This window comes from Typopeltis vanoorti, chromosome 18 (assembly GCF_054136105.1).
Source record: "Typopeltis vanoorti isolate ZY-2024b chromosome 18, IOZ_Tvanoo_1.0, whole genome shotgun sequence".
Lineage (NCBI taxonomy): Eukaryota > Metazoa > Arthropoda > Arachnida > Uropygi > Thelyphonidae > Typopeltis > Typopeltis vanoorti.
In genome coordinates, this window is record NC_143566.1 from 26,671,537 (window position 1) to 26,698,554 (window position 27,018).

At 36.2% G+C, this 27,018-nt stretch overlaps 1 protein-coding gene across 1 annotated transcript in view; it reads left to right on the forward strand.

Annotated features, from left to right (window-relative positions):
- LOC150096561 (transmembrane protein 208) overlaps nt 1–22,189 on the forward strand; it is an 89,904-nt gene extending 67,715 nt beyond the window's left edge. Inside the window, exons 5-6 of the mRNA XM_090408470.1 lie at nt 7,186–7,270; nt 21,744–22,189. Coding sequence (XP_090264596.1) covers nt 7,186–7,270; nt 21,744–21,866 — 208 coding nt within the window. The 3' untranslated portion in view covers nt 21,867–22,189. The remainder of the gene's footprint in view (nt 1–7,185; nt 7,271–21,743) is intronic.
- The last annotated feature ends 4,829 nt before the right edge of the window (nt 22,190–27,018 follow it).

The following is a 27,018-nucleotide window of genomic DNA, read 5'->3' on the forward strand; positions in this document are numbered from 1 at the left end:
CCGATGTAAATATCCATATATTGAATATTACAAGCAGCTGCACATTTCTTACAGATAAGCCTTTTATTTTAGTGATTTTAGTAATTATTTTTCGTTACATTTTACTTGTTTTAGACTGCAAAGTTGTGTGTGTGTGTGTGTGTGTGTGTGTGTGTGTGTGTGTGTGTGTGTGTGTGTGTGTGTGTGTGTGTGTGTGTTTGTAAATTTTAATACATGATATTGTTCAGAAGTGTTTTTCATAGCACCAATGCATATGAGGAAAATGGCAGCCAAGGGTATTTTGCTCACTAAGTTCAGCATGAAGGATTTTGTGATGTAATGTGTGTTCTATGTACTAGTTACCAAGAGTGAATAGTTGATAACACAAAAGTGAGAGCAGAGAGAGAGATTGTGTTGTTAATGTTTTGTGAGTGCAAGAAATGCAAGTAATGTACAAAGTGAGAGAATGAAGCAACTAATGTACAAAGTGAGAGAATGAAGCAACTAATGTTAAAGATGTAAGGCAAGATAGCAAAAGTGTTATAGAGAATGTGTAAGCAGTGAGTGATGGTGTACAACATGTGAATTGGAGCATGAAAGAAGTGGCTGAAGGTAATGTAGATAATCAGATGACAGTAAGGAGTGAAATAGTACAATTACTCAGCATCCTTCACAGGACAGAACTTGAGCTAGAGCAACTAGAGAAATGATTGTCGTGTGGTACATCAGGAAGGAGAATGAAAGAAAAAGTGTGAAAGAAACTGGAAACAAGGAGAAGATATTCGATATAGATATTCGATAGAGATTCGATGATTTCCAGGTGAGGAGATTAATTTAAGGGATCTTAGATATTTCCTTGGGCTCTTTGAACTGCTTTGGCTATGTCAATGATTTTGTTTGTATAGAGTTGTTCAGGATTTGGGTCTTGCTTGCAAGGCTGCTATAATTGCTGGACAGGTAAAATGTGAGTGTGGTGTCAGTTTAGTATTAGGGCAGTTATTGCAGTTTCTTTATGTTTTCTTACCATCCGTATTGATTGATCTTCATTCCTCTAAAAATGTCCTATTCGGAGTCTTGCTATCATGGTGAAGTTCTTTCTGTCAACATTAATTTCGGGAATTTGGTGTTGTATCCCTGATTTTGGTAGAATTAGTTTAGATTTCACTAGTGCTTTAGCATCAGTAAGAGTTATCATGCCAGTTTCTTGGTTGAGTTCTCTGGCCTGTTTGCTAATTTATGAAATGCTTCGTTATAATCAATGAACAGGCATCCATTGTAGAATGCAACTTTTCCCCAAACACTTTAGTTGGTTTAAGAGTTTATGGATATCTGGTGAGCTTGGTATTGCCATTTTTGATTATCTCCATAGCTGATCTTGATTGTAGATTATAATTCCCTCTGATTGTTGAGATGATAATTTTAATTAGGCTTCGAGTACTTTATTTATTGCAGAGAGTTCACTGGTAAAATTGGAAGCAATTCTTCCCGATCCAACTTTTATTGAAAGTTTTTCGCCTTTCGGGAGTAGAAGGAGAGCACCAGTGCCCCCATTAATTATATCGGTGTCTGATGATCTTTCATCCTCCAAAACAGGTTTTGGAGGATGAAAGAAAGTTGATAGCATTTAGGCCCTTTTTCTTTGAGTGTTTCTTTTGATTCTTTTTTTGTACAGGGTTCAGTAAGGTTTAGATTTATGAAGGTATTGAAGATAAAGGTCTAGAAAATAGAGGTTCTTTGCTTGTGGGCATTTAGATGATCAAGACCTATTTCTTTCCTGATAGTGTCATCATATTGTAAAGTTCGTGATCTGTGAACTCTGCATTTTTGATTCCAATGTTCATAAGTTTTTAGGGAGATATGATTGCTTTGGTAGCTTCTGATATTAATGAATTTTATGGTGGCAAATTTCTGTCTGGTCTGTCCTCCAGCAGCTCAAGTCTACATTCCTGTTGGACTCTGTTATTAGTGGATGAGACTGCACCAATGATAATCTTGGACGCTTGTGCTTTGTCTAATTTTTCCTTTACCAATAAAGCAGAAGGTGACCAGATAGGCTGCATATTCCATTATTGGCCTTATTAGTGTAGTGTAAGTAGTTTTGACGATTTTTGGCTTTGCACCTCAGTTTGTTCCACAAGGCCTTTTCAATATATTTAGTTTTTTGAGAGCTCTGTTGGAAGTGTCAGTTGAACTTAAACTCAAATCAGTTTCTTGATTTGAGTTTAAGTTCAACTGACCATTTTTCTAATCCTCTCATTGATTTGTTTGGAATCTTTAATTCTGATTCTTTAATTTTGTCACTAGTGTGCTAGATGGCTATATTTTCTGCATAGCAAGCTACTTTTGTGTCTTCTGTAAGGTAAGGATGAATGTTATTGACGTATAAAAGGAATAGTAAGGGGCTGAGTACTGAGCCCTGAGGAACACCAGTCCAGGTTCTCTGCTCTCTGGATATTGCTGCATTGATTCTAACTTGATCTTTCTTCCTCTCATGATTCAGATTAAAGCATTTCCTCTAATTCTGATATCATGTACTATTTGTATTAATTTTTTGATCCATGAACAGGAGGTGCTCAGCATGCTAAAAATATCACTGCAAATACACCAGTGGGACTGGATGAAATGTCTGTCCATGTGCTATGTCAGTGTACAAGAGAATTGGCAGTGCCACTGATGAAATTGTTCAATCGAAGTCTCAGCTCTGGTAAGGTGCCAAGAGGGTGGAAAGAGGGTAAGATACTTCCATTACATAAAGGTGGCTCAAAGACAGAACTAGCAAATTACAGACCAATTAATATTTTAGGAGTGGTGGTTAAGTATTGAAAAAGTAGGTAAAATCCAGGAGTGGGTGGATAGGAATACACTGCTTGGAAAGAATTCAATAGACACCCACCCACCCATGGGCTAAGTGCATCGTGCCACATGACGAGTTGTGTTTGTAGCCGGTATAAATTGGAGGAATATGACACGCCAAATTCAGTGCACCTGTGTCTGGGCGAAATGGCAGTGAGAAGGAACTGACGGAGTTTGAAAGAGGCATTTTGTGATAGGATGCCATGTTTCAGGCTTATCTGTTTGGAAAATTGTTGACAAATGGGGCCATCCCAGGTCAACAATCAGTTATACCATACTGAGATGGAAGTGCAGGAAGTCAACTGCTACCTGCAGCAGACGATCTACTGCTCACCAAATGTAACCATAGGGTGCTACAAAGGATATGTAAAAACCACTATTTGTCAGCCGACATGTTGAAACAGCCATTTGTCCCAGGAATTGACTGTGGGAATCTGCACCAAAACATTCAGAACCGAGGCTCACAACATGGGTTTCCATAGTACGACTTTAATATGCAAACTCCACATTATCTGAACCAATATATCATCATCTTTAGTAGTGCAAAGAGCATGTACAGTGGGATGTTGAAGCTTGGACAACTGTGATATGGAGCGACAAATCATGCTACACTTTCTATTGAACAGGTGTTGAATCTTGAATGGAAAATTTTATTTTTACGTTTGGTTTATTCAGAATTCATCAAGAATTGGAAAACAATTAAGAGATACTTGAGCTTTAGTATAGAAACTGATTGTGAAAGGAGTATATAGAATGAATAATTTATATAATGATACAAAGCATGAATCAAAAATGGCAATTATTCTGTGTGAAGAATTATGTTTTAGTTAATTGTAATGGCTATAATATGTTCTATGTGAAACGTATGTAATCTAAAGTTCAAGGTGCTTGGGCGAGCTTTACGCTTGCAGCAGTGTAAATTATCAGAAAGTAGCTCACGCTCGAATTTGCAGAAGACACTTACCTAAGGAAACGCGGTGACCTGGATGGACTAGCAGGAAAAGAAGGCGAGTGTCGGGCGAAGATTCGTAAGAAAAAAGAGGGCTCAAAAGGTGTGAAATAAAAAGGGTTAGCCTCCCTTGCAGAAGGCTTTTTGATCGTTGCATTTTCGCCCTTGCTCTAGTCGTAACCATTTGGTTTTTGACCTGCTCTTCTTGGACGAGCAGTTCTATCTCGCCTTTTGATGGATTCAGGATAGCCCGTAGATGTTCTATATCGGTAGCCGTAGTTCCCGTATTCATGACCGCGCTGTGGAATAGGATCACCAGAAACAGAACCAGACCAACTTGGACAGATCACCAGCCGTACTGAAAGGGGCAGATGAGACGTACACCATATATGACCACGTGCGTAAAGGTAATTCTACGATGTTCCAAACTAAGTTTTCAAGGAAGGAGAACCCAGCTGTATGCAGAAAGTGGACTATCTTGGTAAAGTAATGTTTTATTCTCCCTTATGTTAGAAGAGAAGCATGCTATAAATTAAGTGTGAATTGCAGTTAAGTATTAAGTGTGAACGAATATTCTAGTGAGGAACTTTTTTTTCTAGGTGATTAGCGTTAACTGCAAAGGTCTAGCTCTATAGGTATCTTTGTCTCAGATTGTGAATTAGGTAGAGTGTGATAATTACGATTTGTAGCCTTTAACATAGCTTGATAGGATACATTGAGAATATTAGAGTTTTGATATATGTATTGTGTACAGTCAAATGAGTGGAATCTTAAAAGGAGCCTATGTTAAATTTCCAATTAAATTCTAAATATCAATGATAGTTCCTCACCTGAATATGACTTTAATCTAATAGTGAGAATGAATGTAACGATGTACAATTTAGTGATCTTAATAAATGTTCTTTATGTTTTAACCTGAAATTAGCCTGTGCCTGAATTCAACTCATCGCTCATAAATTCGGAACCTAATGCGGAGAATAACTGAATATTTATAGGCCATGATTGCAAACATCATTGAGTATAATTAGTTAGATAATTAGGTGCTTAAGGATAAGTGTAGGGATAATCACCTCTGTATAATTTCTGAGAGAAGTTCCCTGGTTAAGGATTCCTCCTGACCTAAGGATACTGGCTGGTGCAGTGGAACAAATAAATTTGCCAGTATCTGATGGGGAAACAACTCCAGACAGTAAATACAAGGGACTTGTCTCCAACAAGGAAATAGGCCCTTTATCCAAGAGTTCAATACACATGGTTACTCTAAGTAGTCAGCCACGTAGATAGATAGACTTCGTAGTTTAGCACCATAGCTTGTGTTAAGATAGGATTATGAGGGTAATCAGTTTAAGGCAGAAATAAAGTAAATCGATTAACACAAGGACGAGATATTGAATATAGATATAGAATTAAAATAAAGAATTGAAGGTAGATATTGAAAGTAAAGAAAGTGAATAAAATATAAATACACATAAATATAACACAGGTGTGAGTGTGGCAAATACCCAGTAAATGCCTCTTACTGGATTGCATAACCCCAACTATGAAATTCAGAGGTGGTGATGTGGTTCTGTTTTTCCTGGTTTGGCCTCAGATCCCTGTTTGTGGTGTTTCTATGAAACTGACCGTTGTCTCTTTCGACAAGACAGTGCACTGTCTCATAAGGCTGCTATTGTAATTGCGTGGTTTGTGGATATGAATGTCACCACACACTTGACTGGCCTCCACAGAACCCTGATCTCAACCCTTTTGAACATCTGTGGGATGAACTGGAGTGTCAGGTGAGATCAATGCGTACATGTTCGGAATGGTTCCAAATTCCCATTGATTGCCATCATATTCTTGTGGAAAGTATGCTCCATAGGATTGCTGCAGTCATTGCAGTGAAAGGAGGTCCTACATCTTATTAAGGTGGGCATCATGGCTGTTTGTTCTTCACACTATCATGTCCATTGACTTCTTTCCAAGCAGTGTACAGTACGTACTCTGTGGTGGGCAGCATGGCCTTGTTAAAGGTATGTTCTGCCTTAGTAATTTGCTAACATTTTATAAACAGAGTGACAGTAGAATTAGATAAGGAAAAACTATCACAAAGTTTGAAGCAAATGGAAATAGATATGGTTAGAGGGTGGCTGACCAACACCAGAGAGTGTCTGTCATGAGGTGACTAGTGGAGTGCCTCAGTATTCTGTACTAGGGCCACTGCTCTTTAATTTGTATATTATAATGATACACTGAAAGATTTAAGGAAGGGGGATATTCAGTTGTTTGCTAATGATATAAAACTGGAGAGAGCAATAGTTGATAAAGGTGATGTAATAGCCTGCAAAATGATTTAAATAAATTGGGCAAATTAAATTGACAATCATTGATAGTGTTACAAAATGTAAGGTTATACATTTTGGGTTGAAAAGGTTACATACTGTATATCACATTGATGGTGCTGAATTGGGGAAATTGATGATGCTAGGGACTTAGGGTAATGGTGGACAGAGAGTTGAAGTTCAGAGGGAATATTGCAAAGGTTGTTAAAGAGGCTCAAAGGTTTACTTAGATGTTGAAAAAAAAACATGCTAATGAGTAAAGACAGGGAACTTATCATTTTTTATAAGGTAAGGCTGTGATTTGGCTGCATCTTTACTACTGTGCAGACAGATTTGGTTAACTAGATTTCTTGGGAATTAGGAGGTGGCACTCCTGATTCAGAGATGTGACCAAGCTGGTGACAGGTATCTGAAATGTTCCCTATAAGGAGAAGTTGAAGGTGTATGGATTGTAAAGTGTGGTTGATAGGCAGAAATGAAGGGGACATGAAAGAAACATAGTTATTAATTTCTAGTTCTCTTTATTTGTCATGTATTGATGAATTGAGAACTAGAGATCTCCCCCTTGAAGTTGTGTTAAGAGTGTGAAGACTAGAATTTTTTCTTTGAGAGTGGTGAGTGAGTGAGTGAGTGGAATTAGAATTATTTGTGAATACCCTGACAGTGAACGAGTTCAAGTTAGTGTGGATTTCCTGCAGTGTGTCTTCTGACTCCATGGAGATACCCATATAATAATAATAATAGTAATATGTACCTGCTTAATATGTCTTAAACTTTTATAGCATTTTTGCAATCTTGGAGACAGAATTTGATGACCATCATTCATTAAATCATACTGGATTCTATAAAATGAAATTTGCATCATATGCTGCAGATAGCCTTATTTAGTAAGTTATTTTGAACTGATGTATATAATGGTGCACTTTGTGCCAAATAAATCAGTAGACTGAGCTCTATTAATAACAAGAAATGGCCTTTGAAGGGCCATTTTGACAAGAAAACAAAGTGAAAAATGTAAGGAAATTTTTAATACCATTATTTCTTGAATTGATATTTATTTATGATTCATTTATTTTGTTGCAGAAATTTAAAAGACCTCATTATATTGACAGCTGCAGTTCAATTATTGTCACTCATATCTAACTACTTCTGGTTGTTTTGGTTCTTGGTAAGTTCTATTTATTTTTTTATACTGTAACTTAGATCATATTGAATTTAATTATGCATTTTAGTATGATATGAGGGTTGTAAATAAAGTAGTAGCAACATGTGCACAAAAGTAAAATAGTATCCAAGGTAATAGTATATGTAGGGATGTATACAAGTTTATACATCCCTTCCACATAATTTCCTGCCAAGTTCTGCACGTTTCTCAATTTGTTGGAGCCTCTGGTTATCATCAGCAGACTGTTGTCTGTTGATATCAGTGACAGTGTGACCTACTGTTCGAAGAACCTCTTGCATATCACAAAATTGCAAATTTCTAAGAGGTTCTGTCATTTTGGGGAACAAGTCAAAGTCACAAGGACTGATATCCGGTGAATGCAGAGGATGTTCCAATACTACTGCCACCTGTCCAATATGTGATATCATGCAACAAGCACGGAGAAGAACCTGTGAAAAAATGTGGTTGCTTTTTCCGTAAAGCCATTCACAGATACAAATGAAACTCCAGAAATCATCGATAGTGCTGTGCATTAAGTTTCCTCTTGGAGCATAGCATGATGATGATGATGAATGATGCCTTGAACGTTGTGACTATGAGCATGACTTAAACTTTGCTGGTTCCCGGCAAAGTTTCTTTGGATGGGGTGACCTTGAATGATGCCATTCATTGGATTGTCTCTTCAGTTCAGGCTCATAACCCCTTTCCCAAGTTTCATCAACGGCTACTACATGATTCAGGAATGCATGCTCTTTATTTTCATATCATTCTAGATGGAGGGCAGCAATCACATACCTGTGTCATTTTTACATCTCAGTCAAGTGATGCGGAACCCAAGGAGCTGAAATTTTGAGCATACCGAGCCTCTCTTTTCGGATGTGCCAAACACTTTAGTGGCTTATCCCAGTTTCCTGAGCCAAATGGTGTACAGTCCATCACTGATCACTCACGAGGAGTCCCCCAAACAAGTTCAACATGTTTATCTGAAATAGGGTAGTCCTGCATGGCAATTACCATTTGATTGATCTCTCTCTCTCTGTATGAAATGCACTGACCCATCTTGTAACAGTCCAGTATGGTAGAACACATGATAACAGTTGCTTGCAGTTTTACCTTGTGCAACCTGGAAATTGATCCAGGATCATTGTTCTAATTCATATGAACATACCTTAGAGAATTCCACACTGAGATGTTGACTTTAACCATTTCCCCACACAAAGGCACTTATTAGAATGGACTGTATTACCTTGTATGCATGTACAGTACATACAACTAGTGCCTCTGTTAAGAATAACATTTAAGTTACCAACTACGTCTCCTGACAGTGTTGCCACTACTTTATTTGGAACCATTTGGGGTGCTTAAGGGTCAAAGCTGTATAACTGAGAGGAGACCTCCACATAGCCTCCTTTAAAGGAATGCGGAGAACCGACCAGGGCTTCTGACCTAATGTCCAATCCTCACCTTCTCGTGGTGCACCCCGTTGGGTATCTACTTGGATACTGAACGGACGAGGATGGGCTAGCAATTTGGGATTTAGCCGACCAAATTGTATTCTTATTGGTTAAACCAAAATATAGAATGATGGTACAACATGACAAAATTTCATGCCGGCTGGGGCTTTGCCCAGTTAAACAAGGCCCCCGTTGTTTTCGCCAGGGAACCAGGGCGAACAGCGAAAAGTCAGCTACTGGAACAAATCTGAAAATAAACCCCAACTCAACATCACCAGAGTTAAAGATCGGTACTATCAACGTAAGAAGCCTGAATGGCAAAGAAATGGAGCTAGCTGAGGAATTAGATAAGTACCAGATCGACATAATAGGGGTGACTGAAACAAAAAAGACCAAAACTGGTGAGATCTTTCTGAGCAATAAATACAAAATGTTATATTCAGGCAATGACAATCAAGGAAAAGAAGGAGTAGCCATAGTATTGAACACAAAATACGAGGCTAATCTTCTTGAATGGCAGTCAGTCTCAAGTAGAGTAATGTGGGCAAATATGAGAATGGGGAACTGGACAATGAGACTTATTTGTGCTTATGGTCCCACAGAAGGTTCTACTAAGGTAGAAGTGGAGGAATTTTTTGAGGCTTTAGAAAAAGCAACTGACACAATGAAAAAGGAAAAGTTGGTCCTTGTTGGGGATCTAAATAGCAGAGTAGGAAATGATTGTGAGACATACAAAAATATTTTGGGAAAATTTGGAGAAAAGAGCAAAGCTAATAATAATGGCAAATGTCTGTTGGATTTCTGCTCAGGACATGGACTGGTTATTACTAACACCATGTTCCAACATAAAAATGTGCATAAATTCACATGGAGAGAAGAGGCAAGGAATAAGAAAAGTCTCATTGACTATGTTATTGTTGATAATGATGTTGTCTCCCTGGTGCAGGACACCAGAGTGTACAGAGGATTTGAAATTGAAAGGGATCACTATTTAGTCTTGAGCAGGATAAAACTGAATTTCATATTGAAAAGAATAACATGTAAGAAAGTTTTAAAGCGAATAAAAGTTGAGCAGCTCTCAGATGTGAACTGTAGACTAAAATACAGAAAGATTATTGAAAAGAAAATGAAAGAGTTTGAGAACAGGAATCAAACATTGGAGATTCAGTGGCAAACTCTGAAGAAATCATTGATTGATTCTGCCAGAGAGGCATGTGGTGAGGTTGTGTGCAATGATAAAAAAATCAGAACTCCCTGGTGGACACGGGAAGTTAAAGAGGCAGTGAAGGAAAAGAAGAAAGCATATCAAAAGTTCCTGGCAAATAAGTCAGCTTTTACTCTTACAGAATACAGAGACAAATGTAAGAAAGCTAAACAGTGTGTAAAACTAGCTAAACAAAAGTCATGGGAGGACTTTGGCAAGAATATAGAAAATAAATATCAAGAAGGTGGCAAAATATTCTGGAGGTTGTTGAAGAAGCTTAAGAATGGAGGAAAGAGTGCTGTAAAAGGAATTAGAGATGATAAAGGTGACATGAAAACGGGAGAAAAAGATATCCTTGAAGTATGGAGTAATTACTTTGAAAAACTGCTAAATGAAACAAGCAGTGATGACAGCACAGTGGTAAAAAAACACTGAACAGGCATGCATAAGAAAGCTAAACAGTGTGTAAAACTAGCTAAACAAAAGTCATGGGAGGACTTTGGCAAGAATATAGAAAATAAATATCAAGAAGGTGGCAAAATATTCTGGAGGTTGTTGAAGAAGCTTAAGAATGGAGGAAAGAGTGCTGTAAAAGGAATTAGAGATGATAAAGGTGACATGAAAACGGGAGAAAAAGATATCCTTGAAGTATGGAGTAATTACTTTGAAAAACTGCTAAATGAAACAAGCAGTGATGACAGCACAGTGGTAAAAAAACACTGAACAGGCATGCAGTCAAGAATACATATCCATACTTGAAGTAGAAAAAGCCATCAAAGGCTTGAAATGTGGAAAGGCAGCAGGAGTAGATGATATTCGACCAGAAATGCTGAAGTATGGTGGTATAAGAGTCTTACAGTGGCTGCACTGCATAGTTCAGAAAGCCTGGACAGAGGGACGAATTCCCGATGATTGGAGTAGAGCTCTCATAGTACCCATATATAAAAAGGGAAATAAAACTGCATGTGAGAATTACAGAGGTATTTCCCTACTGAGTGTTCCTGGCAAGATCTATGCAAGTATACTTGAGAAACGGTTGAGAAGAATTGTGGAAGAAAAGCTTGGTGAAGAACAAGCTGGATTCAGGCCAAATAGAGGCTGTCAGGATCAGATGTTCACTTTACGACAAATAGTTGAGAAAGCATGGGAATATAACAAAGATCTGTATTTAAGTTTTGTAGATCTGGAAAAGGCATATGACAAGGTGCCAAGAGAGAAGCTATTTAATACGCTGCAGTTATATGGTGTCAATGGGGCATTATATCAAGCAATACTTAGTCTTTACTTGAGTTGTAAGTCAGCAGTTAGAATTGAAGCAAGTACAGGAAGATGGTTTAATGTTAAATCTGGTGTGAGACAAGGATGTACATTATCCCCTCTGTTATTCATTATCTATATGGATCACATTATGAAGGAAAGTGGTATTAAACATGATATCAAAATTGGAGATGTTAATGTCAGCTCTTTGCTTTATGCGGACGATGTTATACTTCTAAATAAATCCGCTACAAGTCTGCAAGATTCTCTGACTAAATTGAATAGCTGTTGTAATAGATATGGTATGAAGGTAAGCAATAAAAAGACAAAAACAATGAAAATAGGCAGAATCATTGAAAATGTCAACTGTATTGTGAACGGAGAACCTGTGGAACAGGTAAAACATTTCAGCTATTTAGGCACGATTTTTACTGAAGATGGTAAATTAAATATAGAAATAGACAACAGAATCAGCAATGCTGGTATGGTGGGAAGTCGATTGAATAAATTCATATGGAATAAGAGAGAAATTAGTCGGAACACTAAATTATCTGTATACAAGACAGTGTTCAAACCAGTTTTAACTTATGGATCTGAGAGCTGGGTCAGAAGTAAAACACTTGACCAAAGACTAGAGACCACAGATATGAGTGTCCTGAGAAAAATTATAGGCATGAACAGATGGCATCAATGGCAGTATCATATTAAAAACGAGGATATTAGGAAAGAACTTGACATTGTCTGCATCCAGGAATGCGTTAGCAGAGCTAATCTCAGGTGGTATGGTCACTTAAACAGAATGGGCGAGGAAAGATTAGCAAAACACGTGTTCTCTGCCAGGTTGGCAGCAAAACGACCCAGAGGAAGACCAAGATATAGGTGGATTGATATGGTACAAAGTGCTTTAGATGATAGAAATATAAGATCTGATAATGTTGGAGTCTTGACAAGTAACAGACTGATTTGGAAAAAAATTGTAGATAGGAAATTAATAATGATGTAATTTTTTTCATGCAGTACTATCATATCCTGTACACCCCTTGAGGGTACATGGCAGGACTTTGATGATGATGATGATGATATTTGGAACCATTCACAGTATTCAGCCAGTGATGATCATAAACTGCATGTCTGCAGACTACTTAAAGTGGTTCGCAAACATGAAGGTAGACTGCAAACATATATCAATTCGAAGTATTTTTGCTTAATTTTCATTTGTTTTCATTTACTGGATAGTAATTTCAGTTTGATACTTAAAACCAACTTTTGCTTATTATTGTTATTATTATTTTATTATTATTATTATGTGACATCTCCAGGGAGGGCATCCACACCATAACCCTCTGCTTCCACGAATCCACCAACTACAACAAACCACAACTCCACCAATGCCATCTACCACCCTCCACCACAACTAGTTATATGGGAAATCTCTATGGGGGTCTGTGGAATCATCATAGGATCTGAAACTATTCACAAAATGCTAATTATACCTCTCCTTGAACACATTCATCAACAAAGCACTTAGATTTGCAACCCATTCCACTCAAGCAAAAATTTTAAGGCCCTCACTAATTATACTTAGTTTCCACCTCCCCTTGTTCTGCCCTCTAGCCAAGCACTGAAAAATTTCTTCTGTATCATACATTTAAAACCCTTTTAGCGAGTAATACATTTCTGCCAAATCTTGGTTTTCTTCTTATCACCAGCTTCTGCAACCCACAAAATCACTGTAGGGAGCATGCTACAGACCACTGATCATCTTGATTTCTTTCCACTGGATGCCCCTCCATTACCTCCTCATTTCCAAAAAAAACCTAAGTGACTAGACCTGTGCAGAGTAATCTAGATGTTGCCATGTTAAAGCCTTATAAAGAGAAATGATGACTTCCTTACGTCAACTTGTTAGTTTGTTCTTCAATAACCATGTAATCCTGCGAGCTACTTTGGCTCGCAGGATTTTTGTACTAGGTACAAAAGAAAAAATGTTGCAGTATGCATTGATAGGTCACTTCGTCCCAAGCCACAGCAATATTTTTAATAGAATGATAAATATTGAATGCTTTCCAGAATTGCATGAGTCTGGTCATTTCTTTCAGTGGTAGAAATAGCTTGTGAAAAAGCTCTCCATAGATAATAAGGCTTAAACACTGCAAGAACTCCCTGATCCATCAGTTGGATCAATGAAGTGGTGTTTGGAGAATATTTGCTGTGGCAAATAATTTTCCTCCGTAATAATTTTATACAATTTCTCCACAAACTCCGCAGCCTTCTCATCAGCACTTGCAGATTCATCATACATTTACACATTATGCAGTGCAAAGCGCTGCTTTAATTTCATGAACCAACCGGAAAAAACGTTGAATTCGTAGTCATAATCAGGTCCTGCTTTCTCCTTGAGAGACAACGCCTTAGTGGCTATGGTCATAGTGCTAAGGGCTATGCGCTTTTAGTTCAGGTCCTCGATCCAAGTAGAACCTTGTCGTTGCTTCGTCACTATCGCTGGTTTGATGGAAGCAGATCCTTTCACAGTCTCTACAATTTTATTCTTATTTTTCAAAATGGTTGTCACTATAGAATGAGACCATCCGAAGTCATGTGTGATCACATTCACGGGCTTACCAGCTTCATGTTGCTTTATAACTTGCAACTTTGTTTCAAATCGATTACTCTACTCTTTTTCTGTGATTCTTCACTAGTTTTTTGATTGGGAGTGTAGGGGCCATGTTGCACAAAATATCATGAAATATTTAATGATAAATACACAAATAACCTATTTCTCAAACCCAAAATCAACAGAGGAATTGTTGAAGACGTGCCGACTGCCGAGGGAGGTTGCCGCTGAATGTGCTATTGCCACTGTGCATGGTGCATTGTTGCTAAATAGAAATCTTTTTTACCTTATGCTCACTTGCATCTTCTTCAAAAGTATAGTTGAAAATGCTATTTATTCCCTTATGGGATCACAGATCTGAACAAATCTGAAAACAAACCCCAACTCAACATCACCAGAATTAAAGATCGGTACTATCAACGTAAGAAGCCTGAATGGCAAAGAAATGGAGCTAGCTGAGGAATTAGATAAGTACCAGATCGACATAATAGGGGTGACTGAAACAAAAAAGACCAAAACTGGTGAGATCTTTCTGAGCAGTAAATACAAAATGTTATATTCAGGCAATGACAATCAAGGAAAAGAAGGAGTAGCCATAGTATTCAACACAAAATACGAGGCTAATCTTCTTGAATGGCAGTCAGTCTCAAGTAGAGTAATGTGGGCAAATATGAGAATGGGGAACTGGACAATGCTTATTTGTGTGTATGGTACTACAGAAGGTTCTACTAAGGAAGAAGTGGAGGAATTTTTTGAGGCTTTAGAAAAAGCAACTGACACAATGAAAAATGAAAAGTTGGTCCTTGTTGGGGATCTAAATAGCAGAGTAGGAAATGATTGTGAGACATACAAAAATATTTTGGGAAAATTTGGAGAAAAGAGCAAAGCTAATAATAATGGCAAATGTCTGTTGGATTTCTGCTCAGGACATGGACTGGTTATTACTAACACCATGTTCCAACATAAAAATGTGCATAAATTCACATGGAGAGAAGTGGCAAGGAATAAGAAAAGTCTCATTGACTATGTTATTGTTGATAGTGATGTTGTCTCCCTGGTGCAGGACACCAGAGTGTACAGAGGATTTGAAATTGAAAGGCTATTTTTTCTGGCGAGGTTGATAAGTAAAGGGGATAAAAATCCCTTATTGTTTTTCAGCCAGTATGCGAAACTAAGATCGAAAACCGATCTAAACATTTCATGCCGACGAACTGTTGGCGGATTCAAGCGTAAGTGACCACTTGGTAGTGCCACACCAAGGCAACTCGATGCAAAGTAATCATAACGTAAAGCAGTTCTACAACTCCTAGGAGCTGTGTGTTTTTATATTATGAGAAAATATCAAGGATAGTGAGGGAGCTTGCTCCACCTTTGCTTCGAGTTGCCTTGGTGTGGCACTATCAAGTAGTCACTTACGCTTGGATCCGCCGCATGAAACGTTTAGATCGTAGTTTTCGATCTTAGTTTTGCATACTGGCTGAAAAACAATAAGGGATTTTTATCCCCTTTAATTATCAACCTCGGCAGAAAAAATAGCCGTTTGGCTTTTCATCTTAGTTATAATTAATAATAATTTAATTGCAAAATTACATGAATTTGTTGAACTTTTTATATACCATACCTCTACTTCTTGCAACATGATAAGCTTCCGTGATACTTGAAATTGCCCAATAGTTTGTTGAGCACTTTTGAGTGTAGATGCACTGAGTCTAACCTTGTCTACCAGTCACTGAGTGACTGGATGTGATGCTTCTAAGGAATCTTTCTTCTCCATACACTGACTTCAGCTTCATAAACTTCTCACTTATGAGAGAAAATTCACTTTTATAATTTTTTAAGCACACTGTGCTCTGTCCCTAGTTTGTAAAAATATGTTCGACTCTCATAACCACCACAATCACACTTCTTGGATTGTCATGACTTCTGTAGACATCAGGTATGCAGATGTGAATATTGTCTCCCACATTAAATGGTGGCATCTTGACATCAATTTTTTTAAGCATTTTTGTAGTTCGAATCTGTTTTTATGCACAAATTATATGCGCTCTGTTTTTACAGAGTTTATATAACTTTCCCTCCATAGCTTTCATTTTCTTCTTCTTCAGATGTTACTCCACAGATAAATAGGCTGCTCACAGTCACAAGGATGGGCAGATGTGTATTCCTTTGTATATACTGCACATAATATTTTCTTGTCATTGTTTAGTGCTTTTTGGTTAATTTTCATAGGCTGTCTTGTTTTCATAATTTGTTAAGTTGTCATAATTTTCAATATTGTGACATTTATGCTACTTTCCATTTCTTTCTCTGCTCTTGCTAGATCATCTGTTACAAGCTTGTCCACAATTTCTTTTGGTAGATGTTAAGTGAACTCAGACCTACTTAAGCTTTGCAGCCAAACAAGGTCTCATAAGCTGACTGCTATATACCTCTGTAGTACAGTGATTTTTCATAAATTTAATAGATCTAAGACCAGGCATCCATGTTATAATAATGTTATTGAATATCTTGGTTAGCTCTTTCTATAGAACCTTGCTTTGGCTATGTCTTGGTTTACCATATACCATCTTCAGTTCAGGCCACATACTATTAAGTTCATTTATTACTTTGATTAAAAATGCTCTTCCATTGACCAATTGCAACACACTTGAGGCTCCAATAATAATGAAAATAATTAACAGGTTTTATGCAACTTATGCTCTTTTGTTCTTAAGTGGTTTTATGACCACATTTTAAGTTAAATTCCTTAAAAATCATAAGCTTAGAAACTATGTTTGTGAGGAATGACCATTTTGGTTTGATATAATTTGCAAAAGCTGTAACTATAATGTGATAAGTTCTTTAGTTATTTTATACTTATTGTGTAATTATTTTTTTCCCATCCGTGTATGGCCCTGTGTCCTTATTTAATGTGAATGTCTTGAAGAATATCAAGCAATTAAGTGTGTATGTAACACAAATTCATAGCATTATCTTTTACTAACAGGAACCATTAACTTTTATCTTCCACCAACAACAATGTTCAATCTTAAATGATGATAATCAATATTGACTTTCTTTGTTTTGGCTTTAACTTCCTTCAACTCATTAATAAGCTCATAGTATTTCTCCATCATAAATAGCGCATTCTTCTCACATTTATCTTTTAACAATTTCAACGTTTCATGAAAACTGTATTTCACATCATGCACTGCTTCTGTTATACCACTTGCTTCATTACTCTGCCCTTCTCCCTCCAAAGTTGAAGCCATAATGTTATTTTACAAAATGAAAACAACACAGTCAGTATCACAAAACAACTCATATAATCCTCTTGCACTATCACAAGCCAAACTACAGAATCCTGTTTTTAGGACCGACTGGCTAGCTGATGTTTCAACATGTTTAGACATGTTCAGCCTTGGGAAGGTGTGCAAAAAACTGGGGGCTGAGGTTAGAATAGTTCCATCTGGATGTGTGTGGATATGTGAGAAAGAATGAAGTAAAAATATGGATGGGCAGAAGTTTTACCCAATGATCTTGGTGAGGGACCAGATGGTTCAGTTGCCAGCTGAGTAGAATGCAAGTTTTCTGTGCTGTTAATTTTGGAGTTTTTTGTCATATGTGATTGGCCAAATCCTGAACTGGCCAGCCAAAGCCTAAATAACAAAATTATAGCATGTGTATCAAACTTTGGCCAATCAGTATGACCAACATGAAGAAACCAGCCATTTTGCAAACTGGTGGATTTTAGACTTTGGCCCTAACAAATACATTTATATTTATTTACTATAAAATGAAGATAACCTTTATGTAAAGGTGAAAATGCAGAATTTTAATGTTGTTAAAGGTTCTTATCTAAATGGTAGTAGATTCCGTAAATCTGATGTGATGAGTGCTGTTTGCCATTCAATTCATTGAAAGAAAGGAAAAGAATAATGAAGCTAGGAAAGCAGCTTTGTCTTTGGAACTGAGGTTAGAATAGTTCCATCTGGATGTGTGTGAGAGAAAGAAAGAACGAGGTAGAAACACAGAAAAGCAGAAGTTTTACCTAATGACCTTGGTGAGCAGTGGTCGCCAAAGTGGTCAACATCGACCCCCAGGGGTCGATAGAAAAATATAAGACATCATTGTATGGGTAATATTTAATTCAGTTAACTTTAATTACCTCCATCCTGAATGACAATGCAATTAAGAGTGAATCGTGGGAACAGTGACATTAAATAGGACCTGTAAGGTGGAGCAAGGTCATGAAAATAGTTACAGAGGCCAATCAAGTAGGCCAAAATGGCGTATTTACCAATAAAGGGATTTGAGTGGTTCCCGCCCGGCAGGCACGGCAGGAGTGAGATTATTCAGTTAACTTTAATTACCTCCATCCCGAATGACAATGCAATTAAGAGTGAATCATGGGAACAGTGACATTAAATAGGACCTGTAAGATGGAGCAAGGTCATGAAAATAGTTACGGAGGCCAATCAAGTAGGCAAAAATGGCGTCCAATAAAGGGATTTGAGTGGTTCCCGCCCGGCAGGCACGGCAGGAGTGAGATTGAATATATGTAAGTATAAGTAAATAAGAACCGTGCACGTGTTGATCCCAGTCTCATTTTTGCACATCGACATACAAGTGAGCATTAATGTTCTAAAATTCATCAACATACATATTATAATTCAATCGTTATCCATTCATGAGCTGAACTTCTCTATGTTGAAGAGTTTAGCAAGGCTGGTAGTAATACCAATGATATTAATATCAGTAGTTTATTAATATCACTAGTAATACCAGTGATATTACTAGTGATAGTAATAGTAGTAGTAAAAGTAATATAATAATATATACTATATTATACATACAATAAACATTGTAACTATAAAATAAACAATCTAAAAACTCACATAAGCATCTTTTTTTTGCTTGTCCTATTATAATTACGTAATAGTAAAATAGAGGGGGTCGATAAAAAGTCAAGAAACTCTTGAAGGGGTTGATGGTCAAAGAAGTTTGGCGACTCCTGTTGTAATAGATCAGAAGGTTTAGTTGCCAGCTGAGTATGATGCAAATTTTCTGTACTTTCCTTTCAAAGTCTGATAGCCTTTTTTTGCAGCTGTTGCATTACAGCAGTATAAGTTGAGTGAAATGCTAGAGCTTTGGCTTCAAGCCACTTACAGTATGCCGCAATCTTTTCATGAGAGCTTTGTGAAGAATGAAGGATATGACTGTACTATGATACTAGATTTTGGAATGATATTTGACAGGATACATACTTCATGGAAATCTGTTATATAAATGAGAGCGGATTGGGAATGGATATGAAGTTAGCATCATGGTTAACAGGATGGCTGGGAACATGATAGAAACCTGATTTCCTAAATGGGTTTTATAAGATTAATGCAGAAGAAAACTTTCAATACATAACTAGTAGGGAGATGAGGTGTTTTTCTTGAAAGTTTTGTAATAGTATGGTTAGTAAGGTTATGAGGATGAGATTTTTTTTTTTGCTTGGAAAGTGGTGAAGGAGTGGAATGTGTTGCCAGAGATAATCATAGTGCATTCACAGTGAATACACTTAAGCCATAGTGTGATAGGTATTGTGTAAATAGCATTAATGACTGAAATGTTCATTGTGATGAAACTGAGTGACAGGCAGGTGATAATTAGTGACACTGGAAGTGTTGATTAAAAACAGGAAAGAACATGGCTGAGTAAAAAAGGATGAATTCCTTGATCCATTTAGGGATAACCTTACACAACTTTTGGTCGAGTCAATGTTTTGGCAAAAAGTGTTGGTTTTAATAATAGTCTGATATGGTGAAAATAGATGAAGTCATCATGATGCTACCAGTTGGTAAGCATGATCATGTAGTTTTGACACGGAAAGCAGTTAGGCAGGTGCAAGCTTCACAGAACAAAAGAGATGTGTGTGGAATTACATTGTAGCAGCAGATTATGGCAAACTAAGGAAACAGATTGGTGCCTTGCCATGATATGATCAGCACCTTGGACATTGTTCAAGATCAGCTACTAATGATAATGTCATTTGGAGAATAAATAGAATAGTGATGAAATGGGTGACTTATGGAATTATGCAGAAACAGAGAAGAATGTTTTCTGGAGAAGATATAAAAAACAAAACATGCTCTCCATGGCATGGAGTGACAAGAGGTTTAGTTTCTGTGCTAATTTATGTGCTAATTTCTCTTTACAGAGGAAGGAGAAATTAGCACATAAAAGGATATTGGCTGAGACAGAAAAATGAAATCCTAGAGAAGCCTATAGTTATGTGGCTACTAGAGAAAGTTTAAACATGGAAGATTAGCACTTCTAGAGATAACATTAGTCATATCCACTAAAGTTTTCTAGTAGATATGTTCGGAGTATTTTGGCAGCATGCTTAAAGTGTGTGTTGGGGGGGGGGATTGGAAATAGTGTTAAACTAACAGTGGGAAAGGAGAGACGATACCAACAGTTGTGCTTGAAATTTTAGTTAAGCTTGAAGTGTGTGAGACTAGACAGGATATCACCATGTATATTAAAGGAATGTACAAGTGAGCTGATAATAGTGCTCTACACTTGGTTATTCAAATTGAATTTGGTAACAAGAACCATCCTCTCAGAAAAGTGTGTGGAGGGGGGGACCATGCCACTGCATAATGGAAAATCCAAGGATTGTAAAGATGTTAGAGAGACTTGTTTGAGTTAGAATACAAATTTGGTTTGATGAGAATAGAGTTTTCTGGAGAGCAGCATTTTTGAGAGAAGTTCTTGTTTCAGTATTCTGGTTACATTTGGTAGTAGGGTGAGAGTGTACTGTGAACAGTGGAGATAGTTATATGCAGTTTTTCTCAATTTTGCAAAAGTTTTTGATAGAATACCACATTTGGTAATAGGAAATGATAAATGACTATCAAATTTGAGTAGGATGAGGATGGATAAACATTGGGTTGCCTGGTTACAGGGATGGAAGACATTTGATAGCATACTAATAGGGACAGTTGGTTGGTTAATAGGAGATAGCAAGTTGTATATAGTGTCTAAAAATGGAAGGGTAGCAAGCACAGTTATTCCGTGACTGCTGTTTAATGTATATCAGTATTGTATTTCAAAGTTTGAGAGGAGATATTCAGTTTGTTGCTGATGGTGCTGAATTGGAAAAGCAATTTCAGCAATCTCTGATGTGGAAGTGTTACAAGAGGATTTGAACAAGTTGGTGCTTGGAGCAGAGGAATAGAGATGTTAGTTCATTGTCACTAAGTGTAAAGTCGTGTACTGTGAACAAAAAAAAAGATAGAATAAGGTCTATTCTGTTGAAGGAAGTTTGCTCCTGAAGGTGAAATCAGTGAATTTGGGAATGTTGAGTGAAATTGTTGCTACTTAGGACAATGACACTATATAAGGTTGTATAGGGCTTTATAAATCAGGATTTCTGTGCACAGATCTGGACAGCAGAATATCTGTGTAATAATGCCAGATTAAGTGCTTGGTGGAAAGTGACTAAGACTTTTCAAACGAATTCTGAAATGTTTAGTATGGGGACAGATTAAGGAAAGATGTTCTGCAGAGCTTGGCAGATTAAAAGAGGTGATAATATTGAGAAAGTTGATGAAAGGAACCTACACAGTTAAATATTGCACAGGAGGTGGTGCAAGTACAAGGTGACATTCCTTAAGAGCCTGAGGCCTCAAGTTCATGATTTAAAATTTTAAGCATTCAGTGTATATCCACTGAATATTTGTACTTTGTAATTTATACTTTGTAGTAAGCATGCCCATGTTTTGAAATGTATATCTCAAATAACATTATTCAGTTTATTTGATAACCTTTTAATTTCATTTTGTGCTTTTATTAATTTATTAAAGTTTTGTTAATAATTGTATTTTTACCAGCTATTCTCACTTTTTTTTATTACAAAAAAAAATTAAAAAAAAACTCAACAATTACATTTTTTTAAATTATTTTTTTTAACAGGCTCCTGCTCGAACATTCTATTTGTTATGGGTAAATATTCTTTCTCCATGGATATTTCAACCCCCACCTGAAGTAGATGAGAAGAAACAAAAAAAGATGGAGAGGAAGGCAAAAAGACATTGATTTTGTAATAATATAAATTATAGTTAATGATACACAAATTTTCAAAAACAAGCCTTTTGGTAATAGGAAAGTTTTTAATGCTGAGTCATATGGTGAGAACATAAATTGGCATGGCAGATTAATTTACTAATCTGTTGTGATATTTAGGGTTGTTGATTCTTGATTGATGAAATTATATAGGAATTGACCTCCCAGTTTGGATAGTTTGATGGTCTTTATACCGATATTATTGTTACTGTAAAATTGTTGAATTTTTATCTAGGAACTGAAAGTGTAAAAATATATTTATTATAGACAGTGATATAGATAAATGATAAATACCACATTGTTCTAAAGATATTTCAATTGCTTTGTGTCCCCTTTCTAAGGAAGGAAGGAAGCAAGCACCTATCATTCGCTGGAATTTTTAGTTGGACATCTAACACATAAAAGTTGTGTATACAGCGAAGTAAGAATTTAGTTTCATAATTCTTTAGCCTTAGAATAAATGCTAAAGTTAATGATGCAGCTCAGTATTATTTTTAGCTAGCAGAGTGACTGTTTGCACTGCCAAATATATCTGCTAGCTATATATAATTCGTTAATTCATTCACAATCTGATGTTTATACTTAAATCTCCCTTAACATATACCCTTAATAATACTGTGATAAGAATATCCTTGTATATATAAATTTCTCCCCAAAAATTAAGTCTTAAATAATAGATATAATTATAATTTATTTATATTTACAAAAATCATAATAAAATTGAGAGAACTGATTGAAGATCAGCATTTAATTATCGTAATATTGAATTAGTTTTTTACCTTGGGTTTATTATATGTTAAAGATCCCAAAAAATATATATATACTTGGTTTTAATCCTTTTCCCAAGGAAGCATGTGAAAATATATTCACATTTGAGCTACTTGTATATAGAGGCTAATGACTTCGTATCGTTTGCCTTTGTATGTATCCCATAATGTAATGTGTATAATGCTATGCATAGTGGCCCTTCCCATTATTCATAGCATTATACACATTATATTATGGGATACATATTAAGGCAAGTGATATGAAGTCATTAGCCTCTGTATACAAGTAGCTCAGACGTGAATATATTTTCACATGCAAAACATTGTTTTGCTTCCTTGGAAAAGGATTAAAACCAAGTATGTGATTTCTTGGTATCTTTAACATAATATTGAATTATTATTATTATAATACTGAACATTCCCTTATTTAATTTCATATTTTGTTTGAGTGCTGCCTAATGCACTTACTCTTCAATTTATTACACAACTGTAACAAAAAATAACTGCTTATTGTGAGATGATAACTGCAGTTGTTTATAAAAATTGTGTTTTTTTTAAATATATAAACCATTAATCATGAAGGACAAAACAAGGTAATTGAATCCTCCTTGCAATAAATTACCTTGTTTTAATGAGCTCACTCGAACACAGCATATCTTTTGCATTAGTTTAATACAGTGTTTATTTCATCATGAATATGCATATATTTTAATTGTAGCAAATGTTGAAAGTTGAGATACATGTGTTTGGGTTGGCAGTATTCTATTCTTTTTTTTTTTTTTTTCTCGCACAAGTTTATGCAGTTAACAACAATCAGCATTTTTGAAAAGCATGTTGCCTTTCAGCACAGTCTTCATTTTTCACATCATATGATATCACTACAGGGGTTTGATAACTGATAAAGGTGTTTGTTACTACGTTAATGTTCTGCTGCTTCCAAATGTAGTTCTTGGATTGGCCTCTAGATTAGTTACATATTTCAGATTTCAATTCCAACTATTTGTTAAACCTGGTTCTCCTACACAAAGAAAAAAATGATTGCTGATCTGATGAGAGATTTTAACAAATAATAGATCAATTTAGGAAGGGGGGAGATGGGAGTTGATTAGAAACTGGTCATGAAATCTTAACTGTCATACTGATATGTGCTACGATGGAGCACATATCAGTATGATGGAGGAGGGGGAGAGGTATACACAAGAAAATAATGGTATCAACAATGATTACCAATAGCACTAGATTCTTGTTACACTTAACTCTTAGGGACCAAAGAAATAGTTTGCTGTGCTAAAGGAAATTCACTGTCATTGATGTCCTGGAGACTTTGGCTAGGATTTTCCTGTAGTTAGGTTGGCTACAATGAATCAGTTGACTGTAATACACAATCGTTATCATCATTTGTACATACAGACATATTGCTGCATGGTGCCCATAATTTACTCTAAATCACATTTTTTTTAAAAAAGAACTTAGTTTGTCCACCTTATCTCTGTTTTCTTCTCCACCTGTAGATTATTTGAAATACAACATTAAGATATGCAGTTTTGTAAATGCCTATAAATAAAATTGAAGTATGATTTGGCAGTTATGTTCACATTATGTTTTATTATTGTTTACTGGTGCAAAGTTGTAGCCCAACAATCTTTAATGAGCAGAATTTTCATTTCAAAAATGATTTAATTAGCATATCACTAGGAACACTACACATTTCTTAACATCCTATTAGATTCACATTTCAATTCTCAGGCATTATTTTTAAGAATGTGCATTCTTCATATGATGACAAAGTGAGTATATTAACCTTAGATTTTACTTTTTGATCCTGTAGTACATGGTATATTGTGTTTTATACCACACTGGGCTCATATGATGATGCTTATCTGGATCACACTGTTATACATAAGAATTCGTGCTTTCTTGCAGTGACTTCAGCATATATCAACTTTCAGATATATGATGTCTATTTTTCACATAGAAAACCTCATAAAATTACATATAATGAAAAATTAAATCATATAAATTCTTTTGTGAGATAAGTGAACTCAGTAAGTAATGAATTTAGATGCAAAATAAATGAGAGAAATTTATGGCACTTGGTTTACTGAACACAGTAAATAATAATAATACTTAATAAATTGCAGATATATTAAAAATAAATACAACTGTAATATATGACTTTACACTTTGCCTCCAATGCAAGCATAACTAACCATGGTAATTGCCCCAAACCATTCCAGGCCCAATACTTAATGTTCCCCCTCCGTTCTTTAGCCCAGATCAGAAAAATATTATTCAAGTTAGACACAGTCTCCTGGCCTTGATGGCATTCCTCCAATTGTCCTGAAGGTTTGTGCAGAATTGACTCCTCTCCTACGTCATCTGTTTATATTCTTACTCAACTGGTATCAATCCCACATCCTCGAAACTGGCCTACATTAAACCCATTCCCAAGAAGGGCGACAAATCACTACTGCCCTATCTCATTCATCTCAGTCCTATAACAGCGAGAGAGACATCAATTCCTAACTATTATGTTCCCTTTTATTGAATAACTCATCAGTGAACTTCAATACAGGTGCTTTGCCAAAAATAATAATCCAAAAATAACTTCCTATTATGTGTAACAATTTTACAATGCAAGAATTTGTAACTGCACTACAAATCCAAAATAATGAGAAAGCACCTGGATTGGATGGGTATACCAGCAGAGGCTATTAAACATGGAGGAAAAGAGCTTTGGAAACATCTGTTAAATATCTGTAATGCAGCACTAGCTACATCCAACATTCCACCTCAGTGTAGAGAAAGCCTAATAATACCAATACCCAAAACAGGCAATCTAAACAACCCAGAAAATTACAGAAGAATCATGCTACTTCATATCACACTGAAAATCTATAACAGGATGCTTCTAAACTGAACCATATGTAACACTACTTCTACTCAAAAATCAAGCAGGTTTTTGAAACACAGAAGCACTGTTGAACACATCCACTGCCTTAGAAAGTTGCTAGAAGGGTCAAGAGATAAAAACTTTCCCTTAATCTTAAACTTCACAAATTTTTCAAAAAGCTTTGATAACAGACAAGATGTTCAAAATTCTCAGTTATTACTGCATATCCCTGAAAATATCAAAGCAATAGCAGAACCATATCAGAATTATCATGCAAGAATAATGGTTAATGGAAAGATGAGAGCCCTTTCCTATTTCCACTGGAGTTCTTCAGGCAGACTCTTTGGTACTATATCTTTCCATTCATAGAATAACTCTTGAAGATTCATTAGGTCAAACCCACATAATTAATTTTTTTTGCAAATGATGTACTGATTGAGTTTAACATTCAGACTGCCCAAACCACCTAGATAATTTATGTAAAAATGCAGCACTGATTGGGTTGTCAATCAATAGTAAAACTGTTGACTCCCAACAAGTCCTTAAGGACAGAACAGAAGAAAATATTAGACTAAATGACCACATTCTTGAAGAAATAAATGATTTTTAGTACCTTGGTTCCTACATCAGTACTCTGCCATAGTGAAAAGAAAGCACAAAACTCTTTAATTCTATAAAAGTCTAACTAATATCTGAAAATCCAATCTAACACTACAAAACCAACAGTCAAGCCATATTCACATATGGTGCCCAAACATGGACATCACTACTCAGCAAGCAGTTAATATCAAGAGCTTTGGGACAACATGCCTTCAAACAATACTAGGATATATAGGGTAAGATCATATTCCTAATACTGTCATTATTGAAGAAATCCATCAAAGACCTAATAAAAACTATTTAAAAAAAAGCAAACTGAGATGGTTGGGACACTAGCTTAGACGTGTATTTTCCATGCCCTTGCTCTCTACAGGTCAACCAATGCAGAGAGGAAGAGGAAGATCAAGAGAAAACAGAAGTTGGCAATACATAAGCAAATTTTTTTTTGAAGAAATTTGCCATTTGCCATTTATTTACCATTTAGCACAAAACAGAGCAACTGAACATTTAGCACAAAACAGAGCAACTGAACATTTAGCACAAAACAGAGCTCACTTTCATATAAGAGGCTATATCTGCATGAGTTTTTATTATGTGAATATTTCTGTGTATGTTTTCTTATTCATAAATGAATAAATGATAACACTACCTTGAAGGCACCTATCTATGGACAAATGCCATAGAGAAGTTTGATAAATCTCAAGTAGTTGCACTTGATACCCCCGAAGCTTTTGACCGAGTCTGGCAGAAAGGCCTACTAAGCAAACTCCCATCATGGGATATAATTAGGGGTTATCTAGAGCATCAGTTCCCAACTGGTGGTACGTGTACCACCATTTGGGAACCAATGTTGAGTACATGCTGG